A 19,068-nucleotide genomic window follows, 5' to 3' on the forward strand; every position below is an offset into this window, starting at 1 on the left:
GTGGACTCCTCCCTTTGTCATCCGCTACTCCACGTAAACATTTTCAAATATGTCGAAACAGTATCTTCTGATGCCTGCTCTTTTCTTGTTATTTCAAACAGCCTATTTATAGATTGCCTGATCCTCCTAGGATGTAAACTCCAGGAAAGCAGAAATCTCACCTGTCTGGTTCACTCCTAACTGCCTAGTCCCTAGAACAACAGATGCTCAATAAATGTGTTTATTAAATGTGTTAATGGCACTTGTGTTTGTCTTCCATTTGTATTTGGACTGGCACCACCCTGGTGCTTTTTACCTCGATTTAGATTATTTAAAAAGTAAATATCATCCCTTCAACTTAAATTTCACCACCTAGTACTCTGTTCTACAAGGACGATGGGAAGAGCAGGGGTACGTGAAGCCTTACACAGGTGCGGTCATGCAAAGCTTCCCTGAAAGGTGAGTCCTGAGAAGGGACGCACCCCTGGCAGGAAGGCAGCCTGTGCTTTACCTGCTGTTAGGTGCACAGATGTGGTGGTGGTGGGAGTGTGTGGAAGTTCCCTATGGGGTTTCTGTTTTTCAGTGAAGGGCAACGCGACCATCAGCCGTGAATGAGGATGGAGGAGGTTTGAGGCGAGAAAAACTGGTATGAAGTAGTCATCTATGTGAGTGGGAGAGTGGAAGAGGAGGGGCGTCGTACCGCTGCCAGCTGTGTTCTCCAGCTAAATTCAGCTGCATAGGTGTGAGCACAGATGTCGGCAGCATTCAAGTTGGCAAAGCACTGCAAACCGAGAGAGGGTTGAGGGAGTTGAGGATGAATGTGAGAGAGAGATCATTATACCGATTGACCACAAGCGCAGAAAAGAGGGAATAAAAAGCAGTGAAAAGGACGTAGATAATTGCTACAGTGAAGGGATTTCGGGTCTTAGGGTTAGGGCTTCAGAGGGATTGAGCTAGAAAGATCAGAGGTGGTGGTAGCCTTAGAGTAGGGTCTTTGAACTTGAAATTACGGAGGGGCTGCAATTTTTCTTTGTAATAAACCTCAGAGTGGCTGGCTCGCCGGGATACAGGTCAAGATCATTGATGGAGAACAGGTCACGGAACTTGAGAGGCTGGGCTACTGGACCGATTATCTCCATAGAGACTGAGGTTCCATAGACTAGTCTGGAAGTGGTAGTGAGCAGCACTCCCTTGCTAGGCCCAGTGGTCTAAAGTGGGTTTTGGAGAGTAGACAACCTACGCTGTCGGGAAGGTGGTATCCTCAGGGCATGTCAGGTTCCAGTGAGAGCAGAGGGGAGGCAAACACTCTGAGTGTGGGAGGGGCAGGGCGGTCGAGGTTGGCTGGCGCCTCTGGAACCTAGAATTGAGGGGGACAATCAAGGAAGAGTTGATCTTCCTCTTCATACAGGGCTCCGTCTTGAGGCTCCCATGTCTATGGGTAAATTCGTACTTTATTTCACCACTGCATTCTACTTATTAATGATTTTGTGTTGTTTCTTTTTCTTTTCTCTTTTACACACAGAGCTACTATGAACGTTCTCATAAGCATCTCCCAACACACTTTCTTATTGAAAAAGACAGAAATCATGGGTAAGAGGTTCTCTAGGGTAGATGCCTAGGAATGCAAATGGTGGTCACAGGGTGGACACAGCGTTACTAGGTGAAGCCAAATGGTTGTGTAGTGGCTGTGTCAGTTTACACGCTAACCGGCTGGCATGAGACTTCCTGTTCCTCCATTTCTTCTGTACCACTTCATAACATATTTATATTTTTTGGTCATTCGGTAGCATAAAGATGTTTTATTAATGTTCCATTGGCACCCCTGTGATCGTACAAATTAGTGTCTTTATTTTGTTTATTTGTTTATTGGCTATTCAGTTTTACTCTTCTGTGAAGTTACTGTTTATTGGGTTATCTTTTAATCTTTTTGATTTGTTGGGACTATTCATGTGTTTTGGATACTCATTTTTTTATGTTATATACATTGGATATATCTCTTCCAAGTGTGTGTGTCTTTTAACTTTTTAAATTGTGTCTTTCAAAATTAGCAATCATTATTAATTTTAACATGGACAAATTGATTAATCTGTCCTTTAAAACAAAGGTTTTTGCTTTTAATTATCTTTCTTAAGAAACCCTTTCCTATCCCAAAATTATAAATTTTTTTTGTATTTTCATTAAAATTTGTATGGTTTTTGCCTTTAATTGTTAAGTCGTTAAATCACATGGAAGTGGACTTGTGTATGGTGTGAGGTAGAGCTCCAATTTCACTCATTTACATGAATATACTGTTGTCCCAGGATCATATGTTGAATAGTACAGCCTTTCTGCATACCTCAGCAATGTCACCTCTATTATATTATCAAGCAAATCCATGCATTTATTCAACAAATATTTATTGAACACCCATTACTGTACCAGACACTATTAATGTAACAAGGAACAAAGCAAACAATCTATTATGGAGTTTATAATCTAGCTCAGGTAGGAAGGAAATAAACAATAAACAAATACATTTTGTAGTATGTTAGAAGAGAATGAACACTATGGAAAAAAGAAAAAGCAGAGCTGGATAAAGAGGTTGGCAGTCCAAGGTGGGGAGACTTATATTAAATGGCATGGTTGTGGTAGGTCTCATTGGGGAGATTTGGGCACACACTTAAAAGAGGTAAGGGGGTTCATCAAAAAGAATATGGGGCCAGCCGAGTGGCGCATTGGTTAAGAGTTGGCTTGGGATGCCAGCTCTGAGCAGCAGGGCCCTGATTCGGATCCCACATGAGGGCCAGTGATGCTGCACCCTCTACAGCTAAGATGGTGAACAACAGCTTGACCTGGAGCTGGGCTGCTGTGATTTGCCGGCAACGGCGTAGGCTGCAGTGGAGCTGCAGTGGGCTGCCATCCAATGTCCAGAGAACGACTGCCTCACCCAGGAAGAGCACAGTGATCACAATACCAAAATGGGCCAGTGAAGCGGCGTCCTCCACAACTAGACTGAAGAACAAAAGGACAGCAACTTGTCTGTTCCCCTTTCCCGATTCCCCAATGCTGTTCCCTCCCCCAATTCCCCAGTAAAAAAAAAAAAAAAAAAAAAAAAAAAAGTATGGAGGAAGAACACTCCAGGCAGAAGGAACAACTAGAGCAAATTCCCCGAGTTAGCAGTCTGCCTGGTGTGTCCCCAGAGCAGCAGGAAAGCCAGTGTGTTAGGGCAGACAGAGATCACTCCTGAGAGTAGCAGGAGATGGGACCAGAGATGAAATGGGGGGAGCAGGAGGTGTACAGCTTTGTGGGCCCTGTTATTAGGACACTTACTGGTTCTTCCTTTTTCTTTTCCATTTAAGTATTTGGTCCACTTGGAACTGATTCTGTTGTAGGGTGTGAGGAATTGATCCAGTTGGGTTTTCTTGTAGATTGCTACCACTTGGCCCAGTCCCAGCTCTTCTGTGAGAACTTCAGTTATGCACAATTTAGCTCTCCTTTGACACTCTTTCTCTCCCATGTCATCCATTTTTCTCATTTCTATTCTCTGTATCCTCTGTATTTTTGCAATGTTCCTTGTCCCTTTTGCTTCTTTCAGTTTCATCTTCATATTTTGAAATTTTCATTCCTACTTGTTGGAGTTGTACCATCTTATGTTTCATCTTCCCCCATCACATCATCATCTCCTCTGTCACAGTTCTTGCTTTTCTACTTTTTGGTCTTTTTCCATAAAAGTGGCTGCTTCAAGTTTGTTTGTTTTTAATTCTTGGTTGCAGTGTTTATCTCTGTATGGTATTTTTTTTAATCAGCTGGTAAGTTCCGCTGCTCTTTTGTACATGTGTTTTCCTTATAGTATCTTTGTTTTGATGCTGTGCTGGGTTCCATTTTAATCCTCATCGTTGAGAGATTTGACTTTTCCTGGACTGTAGTTTGAAATAGGTTTTTAGATCTTGGTAGAGTGTAGCATTCTTCTGGGATTTATAGTCCAAAATCTTTCTCTGCTGTCAGAAAGAAAGATTGTTGCAGATATTACTTGTTTATGTACTTATTTTGGTGGCCTTTCTCCTCTGCTCCCAAATGGATATGAAAGGTCTTCTGCTGTGAGCTCTACTTACACCCATTTTTGCAAACAGGAGACAAAATTTGCCTTTCAGGGGATCTTTCTCACCAGAAATAATTTTTCTGGAATCTGTCAATGATCTCTCTCATCACTCACCATATTTTTTTTCTTCCCCATGACATGCTCCTTCTATTAGGTAGTAGCTTTTGGTGGTCAGTTTTTCTCCTAATATTACAATAAATGAAGTTCATGGCTTGTTTTGATTCACATTATATGTATTTGTATAATTTTAGAATACAAAGAAGAATGAAATACTCATACTAGAAATAATTTTAACCTTTGAGATTTAGTGCTTGTTTGGTACCAAGGAAGTAAAGTAGGCTGGAAAGGAGGACGTTTCTTGACTCCTCTTGTATTTTATTTTAAAGTCAAGTTTATCCCATATTTCATTGTATAGCAAAAACAAAGATATAGTAACGTATTCCCAAGAAAAGACACGTGAGGAAACTCCTCACTGACTCAGAGTGTGTGTGTGTGTGTGTGTGTGTGTGTAAATATACAAGATTATGAGTGCTTGTATAAAATTCTAATAGTAATATCTAACATATTTCAAATCAGCCTTACAAATTCTACTCAAATCGTGTAATCACAAGCATCCATCAAAAGTAAGTTATGGCTACGCACAAAAGGAACACTTCAGAGTGTAAAGGAAGCTACTGATAAAAGTTTCTGGGTTGGTGAATTGTGAGTATCTAGTTGGGGCTGGTTAGACAAATGGCCAAGACTGTCTTGTTTTTAACAGAAAAGAGGGTGAGAGTTTATTCTCCATGGGGACAAGTTGGCTTTATTTTGGCCACAAGCCGACCTAACTTCAGCTAGCTTTCACAGATGAAGATCTTGGCTCAGGAGAAATGTACTTTATTTAAATGTACTTTATTAAAGAGAGAGAGAGAGAGAGAGAGAGAGAGAGAGAGAGAGAGAGAGCGCCAAAAAAATGTATACACATTTTAAGAAAGGAAAAAACTATTAAAATTGTAATAATATATACCAATAACAAAAGATGAATACCAGTCATATGTATACATTTTTTGGCACCCTGTATATATATATATAATGTAAATAAAAATAGAAACACATTGCATCTGGATGGTGAAGGATGCATCGCTATCTTTATCTTAGATAAACAGCACACTGTTTAGATGCATCTTCATTCTTCCTCCTTCCCCTTCCACTTTCTTAACGTTTCTTCCATGATTGAATGAACAATAATGGAAATGATGGTGGAAAAAAACCCAAAACAATAAGTTCATAATCTAGTATTTCTTATTATGTTATCATCCAAGTAAGTCATCATATGCGTGCTTTGTATGTATAATAGCATAAATGTTTTAGAATATTTCTTTCTTCCTTTATATGACCACTAGGGTTTAAAAGTTATACTCAGGGTATTTCATGCCTCTGTAAATTGTATGAACTTTTAAAGTACTTTAATTTAGAAGGAGCCAGTAGGCTGAAGGAAAAGCAGACCTCTTTCTTACCAATATAAATATATTTTATTGTAGACAGTTCTAAAAATTGTTTCCTATTAAATAGCTACTTCTTTCTGGAGAATATCAGCTTGCATCATTAGACACAAGGATTTTCAAAATTTCTATTAAAATATTCATGATATGTAAAATGCAAATGGTAATAGTGTCTTCACATATACAAAAATAATATTTTTACTCTAATTATTCAGTAAGAAATAACTGTTACAAGACAAAGAAGGTATGTTTAGATACAAACTATTTTGCATGCTTTAACCATTAAAGGTGTAAGAGGAATAGAATGTCTTTTAAACTCGTACCCACTTATATTCCCCCTTCACATTTAGCTCGCTCACTTCTGTGGCCTTAGTGTTAGGTGTGACAGTGTGTCAGCCGGGCTGCCTCAGTCACTCAGGCATGTTATCAGGTCTATCAGACAGATGATAAATATTGGGTTTTTGGAAAGATCATAACGTATTTTTTCTATGTTTTTCGTTGCAAAAATGCGTCATGACTTTTCCGACAACCCACTAGCATAGTCTAAATTGAAATCTCTAAAGACTCTCTGGAGACAAGTGGATAGCAAGAACCACACGTGGGTACTTAAATCTGTGGCCTTTTACTACACTTAACTGCATGAAGAGAGCAGCGTTTGAGTAAACATTTTTAGCCTTCAGGTGTCAAGATTTCTTTTGTATCATTTGATTATTGCGCCTCATTTTATTAGGAAAGACTATCAATCTTTTTTTTTCCCTACAGCGGAGAATTTAATCGACCACCGATACCTAGTACTTTAAACAAAATACATAATTGAAAAGACATTGTATAGCCCAACCATTGCTTTCAGACTAGTTCAGATTGAAGAGACTACATTTTGAAATACAATCTCCTATCCAAGTGTGTTCCAGTTTAGTTATACATTTAAAATGAAGTAACCATAATTTCATCAGCAATCTTTGGGACTTGCTTATGTCATACAGCATAGCAGAAGCATTTCTAAATCAGGTTGTTGGATGCTAGCCTGAAAGAAATGTAGTGTCTTAAGCTGAGGTCATTGTTAAGGTGAGGGAGCTGAGAACAAATAAGCATTGACATGTAAATCGGGATGTGTTTCCATAGTTCCTTAGGATTTCAGCTTATCAAGAGTAAAACAAGGAGTCTGTGTGCCCTGTGAGGTCCCTCTGAGCTCTACAAGTGGGTGAATTGTCAGGTAATATCTGCGTCCTCAGTGTTTGTTGCATTAATAAATACACATGCTGGGGCATAGAGACGTGGGAAGGATCTAATGCTGTATGGGGTGTCTGTGGAGGAAGGGCTAGACAGAGCAACCGTCAGCTTGCAAATGCCTTTTTGTAGCGTGTCAATGGGAAATCATTTATGGCTTTTAAGTAGATGAGAGATATGATTTAATTAGTCTATTAGAATATTCATTGTGCAGTCTGCAGAGGAATGATCTAGAGAAAGCAAAGCTGGAGGCAAAAGGAGCAAATAAAGCAAAGACAAAGAGACTTTGCTACAAAAATTTAAAACCTTTAAATGTTAAATAAATAAAAATGGAAAGCAGAGATGGTGAGGAGATAATTTGCAGTAAATGCAGCCAACGGTTAATTCCTTTCACTATAGCAGGGCCATACAAACTTATGCTAATTTGGAAAAGACATGAACATGCATTCAAAGATGTATGCATTGGGCATTTATATTAAAGTGAGAAAATGTTCACCCTAGTTTTTTAAACACAGTCACCCAAATGGAAGAATAGGAAGGTGCTGTTGACTGAATTGATGTCTCCCCAAATATCACATGCCAAAGCCCTAACTCACAATGTGGTGGGAAGTAATTAGGTGTATGAGGTGACCCAGGAGAGTGGGCCTCCTTGATGGATTAGTGTCCTTATAGGAAGAGGAAGAAAGACCAGGCTCTCTCGCTGCCATGTAAGGAGGGACAGGCAGAAGGCAGTTGTCTGCAGTCCACGGAAACGGTCTCACCAAAACCCAGCCATGCTGGCACTCTGATCTCAGACTTCTAGCCTCCAGAGCTGGGAGAACTAAACGTCTGTTGTTTAAGTCAGTGAGTCTGTGGGACTTTGTCACTGCAGCCCAAACCCACTAAGACACAGCACTGTTCTTCTGCTTAATTAACAAATAACTTTATCAAGAATCATAACATATTAGGATTATCTAATATGGGGGACTCTGTCTGAAGGAAATAATATAAAATATGAAAAATGGAATACGCCTGAGATGTTTATCGTAATATAATTACAAAAGCCAAAGAAAATTGGAAACAATGTAAATTCCAAATGTAATTGCAAACTGCTGGTAAAATATTGCCTGGCCACGAAAAATGAAATTTTGATATCAGTAGCAACATCAAAACCTATTACATGAAACGAAAAAAGTATATGAAATAGGACATAAATACGTAAAAATACGGTATTTGTATATACATTTTGGGACAGTTCTAAGAGGGAAAGCATAACATTATTAATAGGTGCTAAAATTATTAGTGGTTTAATAAGATTTCCCTCTGTTCTGCAGTTTATTATTTACACAACGTAAATACAGTATTTGCATCTTTGCGGTCTGAAGCCTGTCTCGTCTCAGCCCCCGGCTCGTCTCGTTCCATCAGCCGTGTACCCTAGAAATTCCCTCTTCAGTTTTTGGCCCAAACCCAATCCTCTAATACAGTGATGGAGTCACGTCCTTCAGAGGCAGGGGGCCTGGAGGTCAAATCTCTTTCCTGCCGTGCACGGACTCTCGAATTTCTGCCAGGTTATTGAACATCTCTAAGCTCTGATTTCCTTGAAAGAAATTGTTTCCTATTTCTTTAATGTTTGGCTAATGTTTGTTAAGACGAGGAGCACAATGTTAGCAGATGTTCTATGATTTTTGATGCCACCCTAACTTCAGGCTTTTGTCGTGTCATGGTTGGACGCCACGTAAAGTACCTATTGGTCATCTTGACTCCAGTCTGCTGACCGCAGGCCATCCGGTTAGCTCTCAGTGGGCTAATCTTCCTAAAATAGGTCCCCAGCATCACTTGGAAGTGTCCTCTGCCACTCACTGCTACCCGTAGGGCCTGCCTTTTAAGGGCTCTGCAGGATGTCTCTATATATTGCATATTTATACACATAAATATTCATATACGGCTCTTGTTATCTTTTCTGGCTGTTACTAACAAGAACACTACTCTCATAATGTGTTGTTATATCATTAAATTGGTATATTGTTGCAGTTTCTTATAATAGCTGCCTGGTCCTATGAGCTCACTTCTGTCAATGCCGAGGGGCTGCAACTATCATTGAAATCAGATTTGCTTATTGTTAATGTCGTGCAAGCAACGTCCTGGTCATTCGGTGACCTTGGGTATTGCGACATTTCTGATGTAGTAAAGCAATTACCATTGGCACCTGGGGCAGACACCGAATTACAATCCTTACTCAGAGGTCTAGGCTGGTAGCAACACATTGGCAGGCCCTGGGGCCAGCACGCAAGTGCATGCGTGTAGCTCAAAGACTCACCAGTTGCTTCACTGCAGTGCTTTCGTGAATCTAAATTTCAGGTGGAAACTGATGAAAATATGAAATGAATATCTTTGCATTTCATTGTTTCAGTCTTAATAAGTTTGGCTAAATGGACCAATTAGAAAAACACAATGCAGATTTCCCACTTGAAGTAAGTCTTTTTTTAGCAGCTTTCCCTGTGCTAAAAAAAGGAAGCTTTCAAACTGTATGAGAAAGAATTTTCAAAAGCCTTAAATTCCTTCCTACTAATTATTATTAGTCTTGTGACAATATGACAGAGACTGTGATCTAAGTCCTAAATCTATTACAGCACATTCAATAAAGTACTCTGTCATCTGTACTCACTTCAAAGTACATTCAATATCTCGGTTCCCAAGTGCATTAGATTTTATTAAAAGCTTTCTGCTGCAACATCCATTCTTCCTAATTGGTTTATGGATAGCCCCCACCATTCAGGCAAATCCTAATTGCATTTTCCCACAAATCTAATTTGATTTATGGTCCCTTATTTGCTCTATATTATTTATAACAAATCAGGCTAAAATTCTTCAGACATTAAATAAAATTTACAGTAGTTCTACAAACATGGGACTTACATAGGATTCTTAACAGTATTTTTGCTTGTTTTTAAATTGTTTAGTCAAGTTACATCTTTCTGTGTGGTTTCCAGTGATAATATCTTTATTACCATCCCAGAGGTCAATTATATTTACTGGAATTTTCATGTACAGACTTTTAGAATTACTTGGAATGTTGGAATGGATTATGTGTAGAATAAAAAAAAAAAGAAAATAGTATGTCCTCCTATAAGGTTTAAGTGGATGCATATGTATCTCAGGTAGAAAAAATATATTCTCTAGAAACATAGTGACAGGGTGTCTGCAAATAGTTAGGTAATGCCTCTGCTGCACCAACAGGTCTACCCTGTTCAGCATAAGTAATGTATAACAATTCATGAAAAGCCTCTGGGCTTTTCTTAGAGAGAAATGTGTTCATTCTTTGAAAAGTTTGGACAATTCGAATTTTGAATTCAGAATCAGCAAGATTGGAGTATATTTGGAGTAAGAGATAAGAGGAAAAAGAGAGACTGAATTTAAGGTACTGCAAAGAAAAGGGAGAAAGATGGATAATGTCAAGCAAATTTTTGGTCCATTAAACAAGTGGGAGGCTTGCTGTAGACATCATCAATAATAATTGCGCATCTAGAGAATCTCAGAAGCATGGTTTGCAGATGATGAGCAGACACAAGACCTAAATGATGGTTGTAGTTGAATTTTTTCAATGATGAACTGGGTCTTTCATCTCTACTAGAACAGGAAAGGGGCCTCCAATACCCACAGTATCAGTGGAGACCACATGGGGGCAGCCTGGTTTTCCACCCCAGCCAACAGTCATGACAGACTGTTTCCCACTGGGGTGTTGTCAAGGATGCCTCATGGAGAGCCAGGAATTGCACCACTGCCCAGGAGTAATGAGGCCACCCCATCTGGGTGTGGGGAGTTGCAACAGGGATTCCTACCCCTCCCTCTCAGGGAGGTGTCAGTGGAGGTGTAGGGGTGCTGGAGCCCCACCTTCACCCAGAATTGATGAGGGCTCCCTCCATGGGGGCCAACAGAGGCCAGGTGGGGGACCGGGACTTCTGCACCAACCTGGCAGTGATGAGGTGGCTCCCTCCCCCGAGACTCTGCCAGGGCCATGTCAGATGAACCAGATGAAACAGGAGCTTTAAGATCCAGTCTCCAGATGCACCCACATCCGTGTTTCAACAGAAAATCAATCATCACACCAAGAATCAGGGGGACCACAGAGCGAATGAAAGAAGACAGTTGATATATGCCGTTCCCTCCTCAGCCCCAGCAACCACCACTCCACTCTGTTTCTATGAGCCGGAATTTTTAGATTCCACTGTAAGAGGGATTATTCCGTATCTGTCTTTTCGTCTGACTCATTTCACTTAGTTAGCATCATCCCCTCAGGGTCCATCCACGCAGATGGCAGGATTTCCTTCGTTTTTATGCTAAGTAATATTCCATTGTATAGATACCACCTATTCTTTATCCATAAAAGTTCATTAAAAAAAAACATAAAAATGACATATCTTCTGACCAGTCATCAGTCCTCTGCAATGACAATTCTTACACACATGCGCACACAGATGCAATATTGCACTTTAACTTTCTATAAATGTGTACACATGCTGGTTTAACTTGGCTTAGTATTCTTTCATTATGTTCTACCACTTTGGGGGGCGGTATTAAAATGTGACACAATGGTATATGGTAATTTTTTTTTTCAATGTAACTTCTTGGCAAAATAAAAAGTTGTTTTTTTTTTTTAGCTGAGCCATCATCTTGCCTGCCACCTTTTGGCAGCTTGGCGACGGACAGCTCAGCTCTGGCCGAGAATCGAACTGGCAACCCTGTTGCTCAGAGCTCACACTCTTGAGCGAGCTCTTAACCAACTGAGCCACTCGGCCGGCCCAAAAGTTGTCAATTCTTTATCAATTCACAGAAATGTGATTAAAGGTTTCCTGGCCCATGAATTGGGAGCATCACAGTTCCCCGTTTCCCATTATACTGCTGGGCCTGAGAACGTTCTCGTCTGTGTGTAGCATCCAGCTCCGAGCTCTGCACAAAATAGTTGTCGACACACATGGTTATTTAACAACTGCATGAATTGGGATGAAAACGGTGGCTAATGATTCTAATACCAGAACAAATGTAAAATCTTCAATAAGTGAGAAGAAACCGTGCTTCTCCCGGCCTAGTGTCACCTTGGTTACTCATGTGATTGTGTGCTGGGAAAGGGCTGTGTGTAGTTCAGACGAAAGTTCAGATTTTCATAAATGCCTTTGTGCTACCTGATTCTTCAACTCTGCTCCAGCAGTTAATCATCTTAAGATATTTCTTAATATCCCAGTTAGTTCCTAATATTAACTTTTATATGTGCATTAGATAAAACACGTATGTCATTATCTAACATACTTAGTATATTTTATATATTTCCTTGTTAAAATTAAAGTTTTCATATAAATATTAAAAATTAACGTAACTTAAAATATTAGGATATTACATAAACTATTAGCTGTCTTGTCCATATTAAGAATTAAGAAAATAATCATGGTTTTATTAAACTACTAAGAGACTAGTATTTACCTTTTTTTTCAAACAAGGAAAGATAATCATGTTTAGACTATATGTAAGGAACAATACAGTAGACTATACTTTTCTAAATACCGGGGGTGCCCCCAAAATGTATACACATGATTTGTGTTCATCTTTTGTTATCAGTATACATTGAGTATTACAATTTTAATACAGTTTTTTCCTTTCTTAAAATGTGTATATGTTTTTTTGGCACCCTCTGTAGTTCACTAATGAGTTTGAAGCTTGGAATCTTGGAATTTATTTATATGTAAAAAATGCACATTTAAAAGATGTACTCAATGTGAACAACTCAATATGAAATATTTCTTCTTTCATAAAATATCAATTTGGGGGATGAAAGATTCTCATGTAATCTTTACTCTCTCATAAATTCATATTACCAAATGTATGCTATGCACACACTTAGTAGACCACCATTTTTTCTTTCTAACCTCCCTTGTTTATTATTAGTAAATTTTATATCATGTTTTATAGTTTTTTGTTAGTATTCTTAACATGAGAATATATCCTGCTATGTGATGTGTATAGAAAGATATAAAGGAGATATTTTAAATTTATTACTGTAGTATTCCACAAAATAAATCAGACCTGAGATTAGAATTTGCAATTATTGGGCAACATAAGTTTTAACACTCTGAACATAGATCTATTTATTAAAATATTTTTAAAACAAAAATTCAGGCTTCCCTTCCTTATAAAATATTATTTTTAAGTGACATTTTCTAAGAATACTTCTAAGGTAGTTTGAAATAAAGTAAACCCATAATAGTGATTATTATAAAATTATTTTCTTCTCTAAAAGTTTGTATTAGTGAGATTTCTGCTGTTCATTATTAGTAAATTGGTCTTTATCATCCAGAATATTTTATACCAACTGAAACTTAAAAAACAAAAGAAACAAAAAAAAAAACGAATCTTTTCTCTGTGCATTTTTTAGTGTGTTTTAAAATCTGATTGCTATTTTTTTTTTCTTTGAAGGTGAGAGGCCCTCCAACTGCAGGAGCATTTAAAGAAAGACCCACCAAGCCCACAGCATTTCGAAAATTTTATGAGCGAGGAGACTTCCCAATTGCCCTTGAGCATGATTCGAAAGGCAACAAAATAGCGTGGAAGGTAAGTCAGGGCACAGCTGGGAAGGCCAGCTGCGTGTGCCGAAGTGACATCTCCCAGTGCCAAACTAACTTGGCTGGTAAATAAATAAACGGGAGTGAGTTCTCAGCAAGTGGAAGATGGTGGGTAAGCTCTTAGAGAAAGCCCCCCTGTGTCAGCTGTCCACCTTGACTAACAATTAAATTATAGCCTGCAAAAAAGAAAATGACAGAGTTGCTTTGCCTTAGAGAACTGTCTGGTGCCCAATTCATCTCTATTTTTATGAGCACCTGGCAGCCCGGCCTGTTTCAGGCAGTCCATCAAATGATGGAACTGGTGGCTGGACACAGAGAGCAACAGCTATTTATCTCCCCAAATTTCACCTTCCTGCAGGACACTTCCAAACGGAAGCTTTAATTACCTAAATGCATAGGTCAAGATTGTCTGCTCCCTGAAAATGCAGAGTGGAATACAAAAGAGGGCCGGTTCTCCGTGCTCGGCTCGCCTCTCTGCCTGCAGCACGTGTCAGCCCGAGCCGTGGCTGTCATACGTGCCCTGTTAGAGGCTGACCTCCACCGCTGAAACCATTACAGCGCCGACATTTTCCTGACAAAAGGTTAATTGGCTTCAAAATAAATGTATCGCCTAATGACTCCATTCTAATGTGGCCGTGTTTCTTTCTAAAAGCTCACTGATGTTATTTGTAAAAACTTGCCAATCTCTTAACTGGAGGAGGCTGTTACATTTAATTTGAAAAATGAATGCTGATCTCTAACCAGCTTCGCTTATTTAATTATTTTTGTCATCAACGACTTTGCTTTGGGTGATATTTATCAGCTGAAAGGGTTGCTCGGCCTGAAAACAGAAAAGCAGTTGAACGTGTGTGAGTATCACATCAGGTTAAGGAACATGAAAGGTTTTTGCCAAATATTTAAATTAAGCAATTGACCCATTTAACTAAAAAGTCCCACAGTAGTATCTGAAGGTGAACATTGGAATTGTTTGTAACTAGTAACAAATATATTTATGTTAAAAAGTAAAATGATCAAATTGAAGAGTTCATCAAAATATCTTAAAAAGATGAATTAAATTAACCTCTTCCTTCCTTCCTTTATGGAAAAACTGAAAGATTGTCCGCATTATTTCTCTGTCCTTAAATGTTTTTGTAGAATTATGAAACATTTACAAATCTTGAGCAGAAGTCTGATAGGCAGCTATTGAACTTAGAAACATTGCAGATTATTTGGCAGGAGAATTCTGATGGCGTCCTTGTTATTTAATTTTGTCATAATTTTTAGGAGGATGTAGAGCATTTTCATCATGCTTTTAATTGTCTCTATTACAGTATGAAATTTGTTACATGAAAATGTACATGAGAAAAAAATTCATAGGAAGTATAATTAACTTACGTATTTTAGTCTTAACCTAAGTATCTGTTTCCATAACTTTACTGCCATTTTGGGCTTTGTTTGTTTTTGATTAGTTAGTGGATTTTGTGTTTATTGCTGGTTCACACAAGATAACACAGTGGAGGTTCTTAAAAACCTGATTCCTTTGAGTAAAAGAATATGCCTCGTTTCTTTATGAAAAGTGAGTGGATTTGGGCTTTTAAGTAATTATAGCACATAAAAAATCATATCAATTAGAAGAATTTATAGATTTTTTTTGACCTGTTCAAATAACCTTATGAGTAACTTTTAGAAATGTCAAGAGACTAGAAAAAATTCATCTCGAAAAATAATAGGATATATGATGAATCATTTTGCTTTATCTTTGATAATCTAGCAGTCAGAAGGGATATAAACTGCTTTTCTTTTTTATAGCTATATTAATTCTCTTAAGCTACTATTGACTATCGTACTGATCCAGCAATCTAAAAAGTCAGAATAAAGAGGAAGCAATTTATTTGCTGCCACTGATGGGATAACAACGTACATTTAAAGAAACATCCCGTAACCCATAGACTTCCCTCTTTTAAAGCTGTGCCAATCACATTTCAATTGTATGCCTATAATATTGAAAATAACACGTTAAAATTGTTAAGAATAGGCTTCCTATTTACATTTATTTCTTAGCACATTCACTGTGGGCAATCTGGTACTTGGTAGGAGCACAGGACTTCTTAAGGATGCTGGTTCTAAAAATGGGGCCTGGGATATTGAAGGAAGCTTGGCTTCTCCCCCCACAAAGCCAAGCCTTGCGCTCTATGTCCCTGCATGTGGCAGAGTCTGGCCACACAAACCTGATGTTCACGTCATACCTGTCCCCTCGCAGAAGGCTCCTCAGTAGCTGTGCTTCCCCGGGAAACACTGGTCCCCTTTCCACACTCCTTGTGACACCCCAGGACACCAAGGGAGTGTGCGAGTGTCTGAAAGTGTGCACAGCTCCGTGGTGAGAGGGCCCATTTCTTCCATCAGAATCGCAGGAGGCCTGGGACTCTGCTCAGGAGTCACGGCGCTGCGCCAGGGCTGTCCCAGCGTCTCAGGCTCCTCTCTGTTGGTGAAGTTGCTGATGGAGGACCCCGCCCAAACCTTAGGTAGCCTTCCTCCTTGTTCTGCATCAGCTGGCCTGATCTCCGTCATATTAGAAATCACACTGCAGTCTTGAAATAACAAAGGCACCTTATTATCAATGACCTAATAGTCAGCAAATAGACGTAAGACTTAGAGATAGGAAAACGCCTTTACGTGTGTAGGTTTCTCACCCCACATCCTGACCTGACCTCATAGTTTAGTGCACATGGAAATGGCCATTTGTTCCATAGGCCAAATAGCCGGGCCGAGCGAATGCCATGACCTGTGCATTTTGGTCCGCTCATCGTGGTGTGTCTTATACATCTCTCTGCGATGGTGGAAACGCCCCACATCTGCCCTAACTTATCACTGCTGGCCATATGTGGCCATTAAGCACTTGAAATGTGCCTGGTGAGACTGAGGAGCTAAAAATTTAATTTTAATTAATTTTAATTAAAATAACCACATGGTTACCATAACCACATGGTTACCATATTAAATAGTACTGCTCTAGATTAAGATAATGACCGCCAAAAAAAAAAAGAAAAAGGCCGGTCACTGTTAAAATGAACAAATAGGACTGACATGTGAATTTTTGTCACGTCTGTCTATGCTTGTCATACATTCCTTCGGTAAATATGAAAGAAGTTTTACAAAATATTTGGAGTGAAATTTTCTATATACTTACCACTGGCAAGTGAATTATCTATGAAAGATGAATAGATCTGATCTGGAATATGAAATCTACCAGGTAACTTCTGGCATACTCTTTAAAAAATTTTAAATATTCATTTTCTAAATTTAGCCAAATAATTCTTGATTAGCAAATGGTTAAAACCATAAAAAAATATGATTACTTAAAAACTTTAATCTGCCCCTTTTTCTGCATTTTTTTTTACTACTTTCATGAAAAATGACTTTATTCTGTTGCTGATAACTTCCATATCCAGAGTGCAGGCAACAGAAATGACTGAGCTGCCATACAAGGCAGATAATCCGCAAGAACAACAGACGTCCAAACATTTGTGCTTGAGTCTCCACAGCTTCACTTCCATTCTTCAGCATCCTGTACTTCTGTAGTAGGAATCAAACCCCTGACAGGGAAAGTGCTGGCGGTAGGGGTGGAGCTCTACCTGAAGGTCTTCCCTGTTGGCGTTCTGGAGGGAGGAGAAATGTTATGCAAATATGTATATGAATACTCGGCTGCTGTCTCCACCTCTGCGGCTTAGAGGAGGGGTGAGGCGTGTAGAAGGCGGTCCTTCGGTGGAGAGGAGTTGTAAACTGCACTAAAACCAAACAGTGCAGATGAGTCATAGGGGAATATGAAATTATGTAGGCGTTTGCATTGCTTTTCTCTAAGCTGTTCTCTCTCCTCTGCTTCCAGGCATCGCCCACCCCCACTCCCCTCCCCAACCCTGCACCCTCTAGTCAGTTTCAAGCAGCCTTCAGGTCTTGGTTTCTTCTTAGCCCTTCCCCTCCCTCCTGTACCTTCTGCCACCTCCTCTCCATCCTGTCTCTAGTCCTTCATCTTCCTCCTTTCCATCCTCTCTCTCCCCTCATTCCTTTTCCTTTGTTTGTTTGTTGCTTCTGGGAATCCACATTTACCCCTCCAGCTTTCCCAGGGTGCATTCTAGGGAAGGAGCAGAGCCCATTCTATAATAGTTCTGTATTTTGAGTAGGAATCGGAAGTCATTTGGAGTAGTCACCCCAACGAACTTGAAATAATAATTGTTACTTACATAATTAAAGAGGAACACAAATATGAATCATAGGGGCACTGTGAAATTCACCATTTTGTTATGAGCTGCTATTCTGAGCCATTGTTTTAAAATAGTATGGGAATACATTTTAAAATAACCACTTCAGTGCAGACCTCGGGAGAAAGAGTTGGAGAAAATTATCAGAGTCACGTTGGATTTTTAAAAATAACTAGATGGAATAATTATAAACCGTTCACTTATTTTGGAGATGAAAACAGCTCCAATGACACTCAATTCTTTGACTTTATAGGCATTTCGATGTAGTAGATATTGATAGAAATCGCCTTTCTCCATCTGTTTGTGATCCCATGCTGCGTGACAGGCTGTGACGTGCACTAAGAGAGTTTTGTTTTCCCCTCAATTTCTAATGAACATCTATGAGGGTGTCCCAGGTATTAGAGAGGTCTGGGTAAGTACCACAGGCCCGATAACTGTCTAGGCAAGTCAGGATGTGATACACACCCTAGTACAAGGGCAACTACAATTGCACATCTTCGCATTGTCTCAGAAAGGGAAAAGCTCGAAATGGACTTGGACTTTGCCTCAAATTCCCCACGCTCAGCACCTTATAACCCCTCACCTGGCAATGTTGTAGTGGCCATTGTGCACAGTAGCCCAGCTGCCAGGGACAATTCTGCATTCTTGTTGTTTTTTTTAAATTCTTTAGATGATATATAATTGAGTTTTAGTAGTTAGCCATATTGAAATGAAATTAATAAAGCCATAACTGACACACACAGGCAGGTACCTGAGAATGGACTTCAGAGAGCCTGTCCTCACTGCCAAAAATGTGTCTTCCTCACTGGCCATTGTTGGCGGGGTGTACAGCTTCACCGTTAAGCATGCTTCCCCTGAGGTTAAGATATTATACAGTTACTTGTTGATTAAAACCAGGATCACAGGACTTTGTTTTTCTATTAAATAGTGATTTCACACATTCATATTAATTAGGTAACTAAACGCACACTTTTCTATTTTTTAACCATTGAGTTCTACAAATGTATCCATCTATGTATTTATACCCCACTTTATTAACAAGAGATTTCAGAGAACTGAAAATACAGAGTTAGACTATAATAAGAAAAATGAAAATCAGTTAGGGACCTACAGTGGAGCCAGTATGACGTTAATAAAAATGGCGTACGTAGCCTGAATTCTTCTAAGTCTTCTAAGTCAGGGATCTTTGTATTTCTAGTATGTTCACCCACTTATATCAGTGGCTAGAGCACTATCTGCACAGATTAGGTGCCCAGTGATATGTGTTGAATGGATGTACGTATGATAGAGCTGGTTATCATTCATTTTTACTTTTTTAATAATTTTAATATTTTTAATATTAAAATTATTTTTATATTAAAAATATTTTTCAATAATTTTAATATTTTTAATAAAACTGTGGACAGTTTTATTGACCATATCTCTCACTCTCTAGGCCTTATTTTCCTTATCTGTAAATGATAATCATATACTAGATG

General features: G+C 39.0%; 1 protein-coding gene across 1 annotated transcript in view; it reads left to right on the forward strand.

Moving 5' to 3' along the window:
* PACRG (parkin coregulated) overlaps positions 1 to 19,068 on the forward strand; it is a 435,406-nt gene that overhangs the window by 40,202 nt on the left and 376,136 nt on the right. The window contains exon 2 of the mRNA XM_019664256.1: positions 13,210 to 13,344. Within this exon, the coding sequence (XP_019519801.1) occupies positions 13,210 to 13,344 (135 nt within the window). The remainder of the gene's footprint in view (positions 1 to 13,209; positions 13,345 to 19,068) is intronic.

The sequence above is a fragment of the Hipposideros armiger genome, unplaced genomic scaffold (genome assembly GCF_001890085.2).
Source record: "Hipposideros armiger isolate ML-2016 unplaced genomic scaffold, ASM189008v1 scaffold_418, whole genome shotgun sequence".
NCBI classification, from domain to species: domain Eukaryota; kingdom Metazoa; phylum Chordata; class Mammalia; order Chiroptera; family Hipposideridae; genus Hipposideros; species Hipposideros armiger.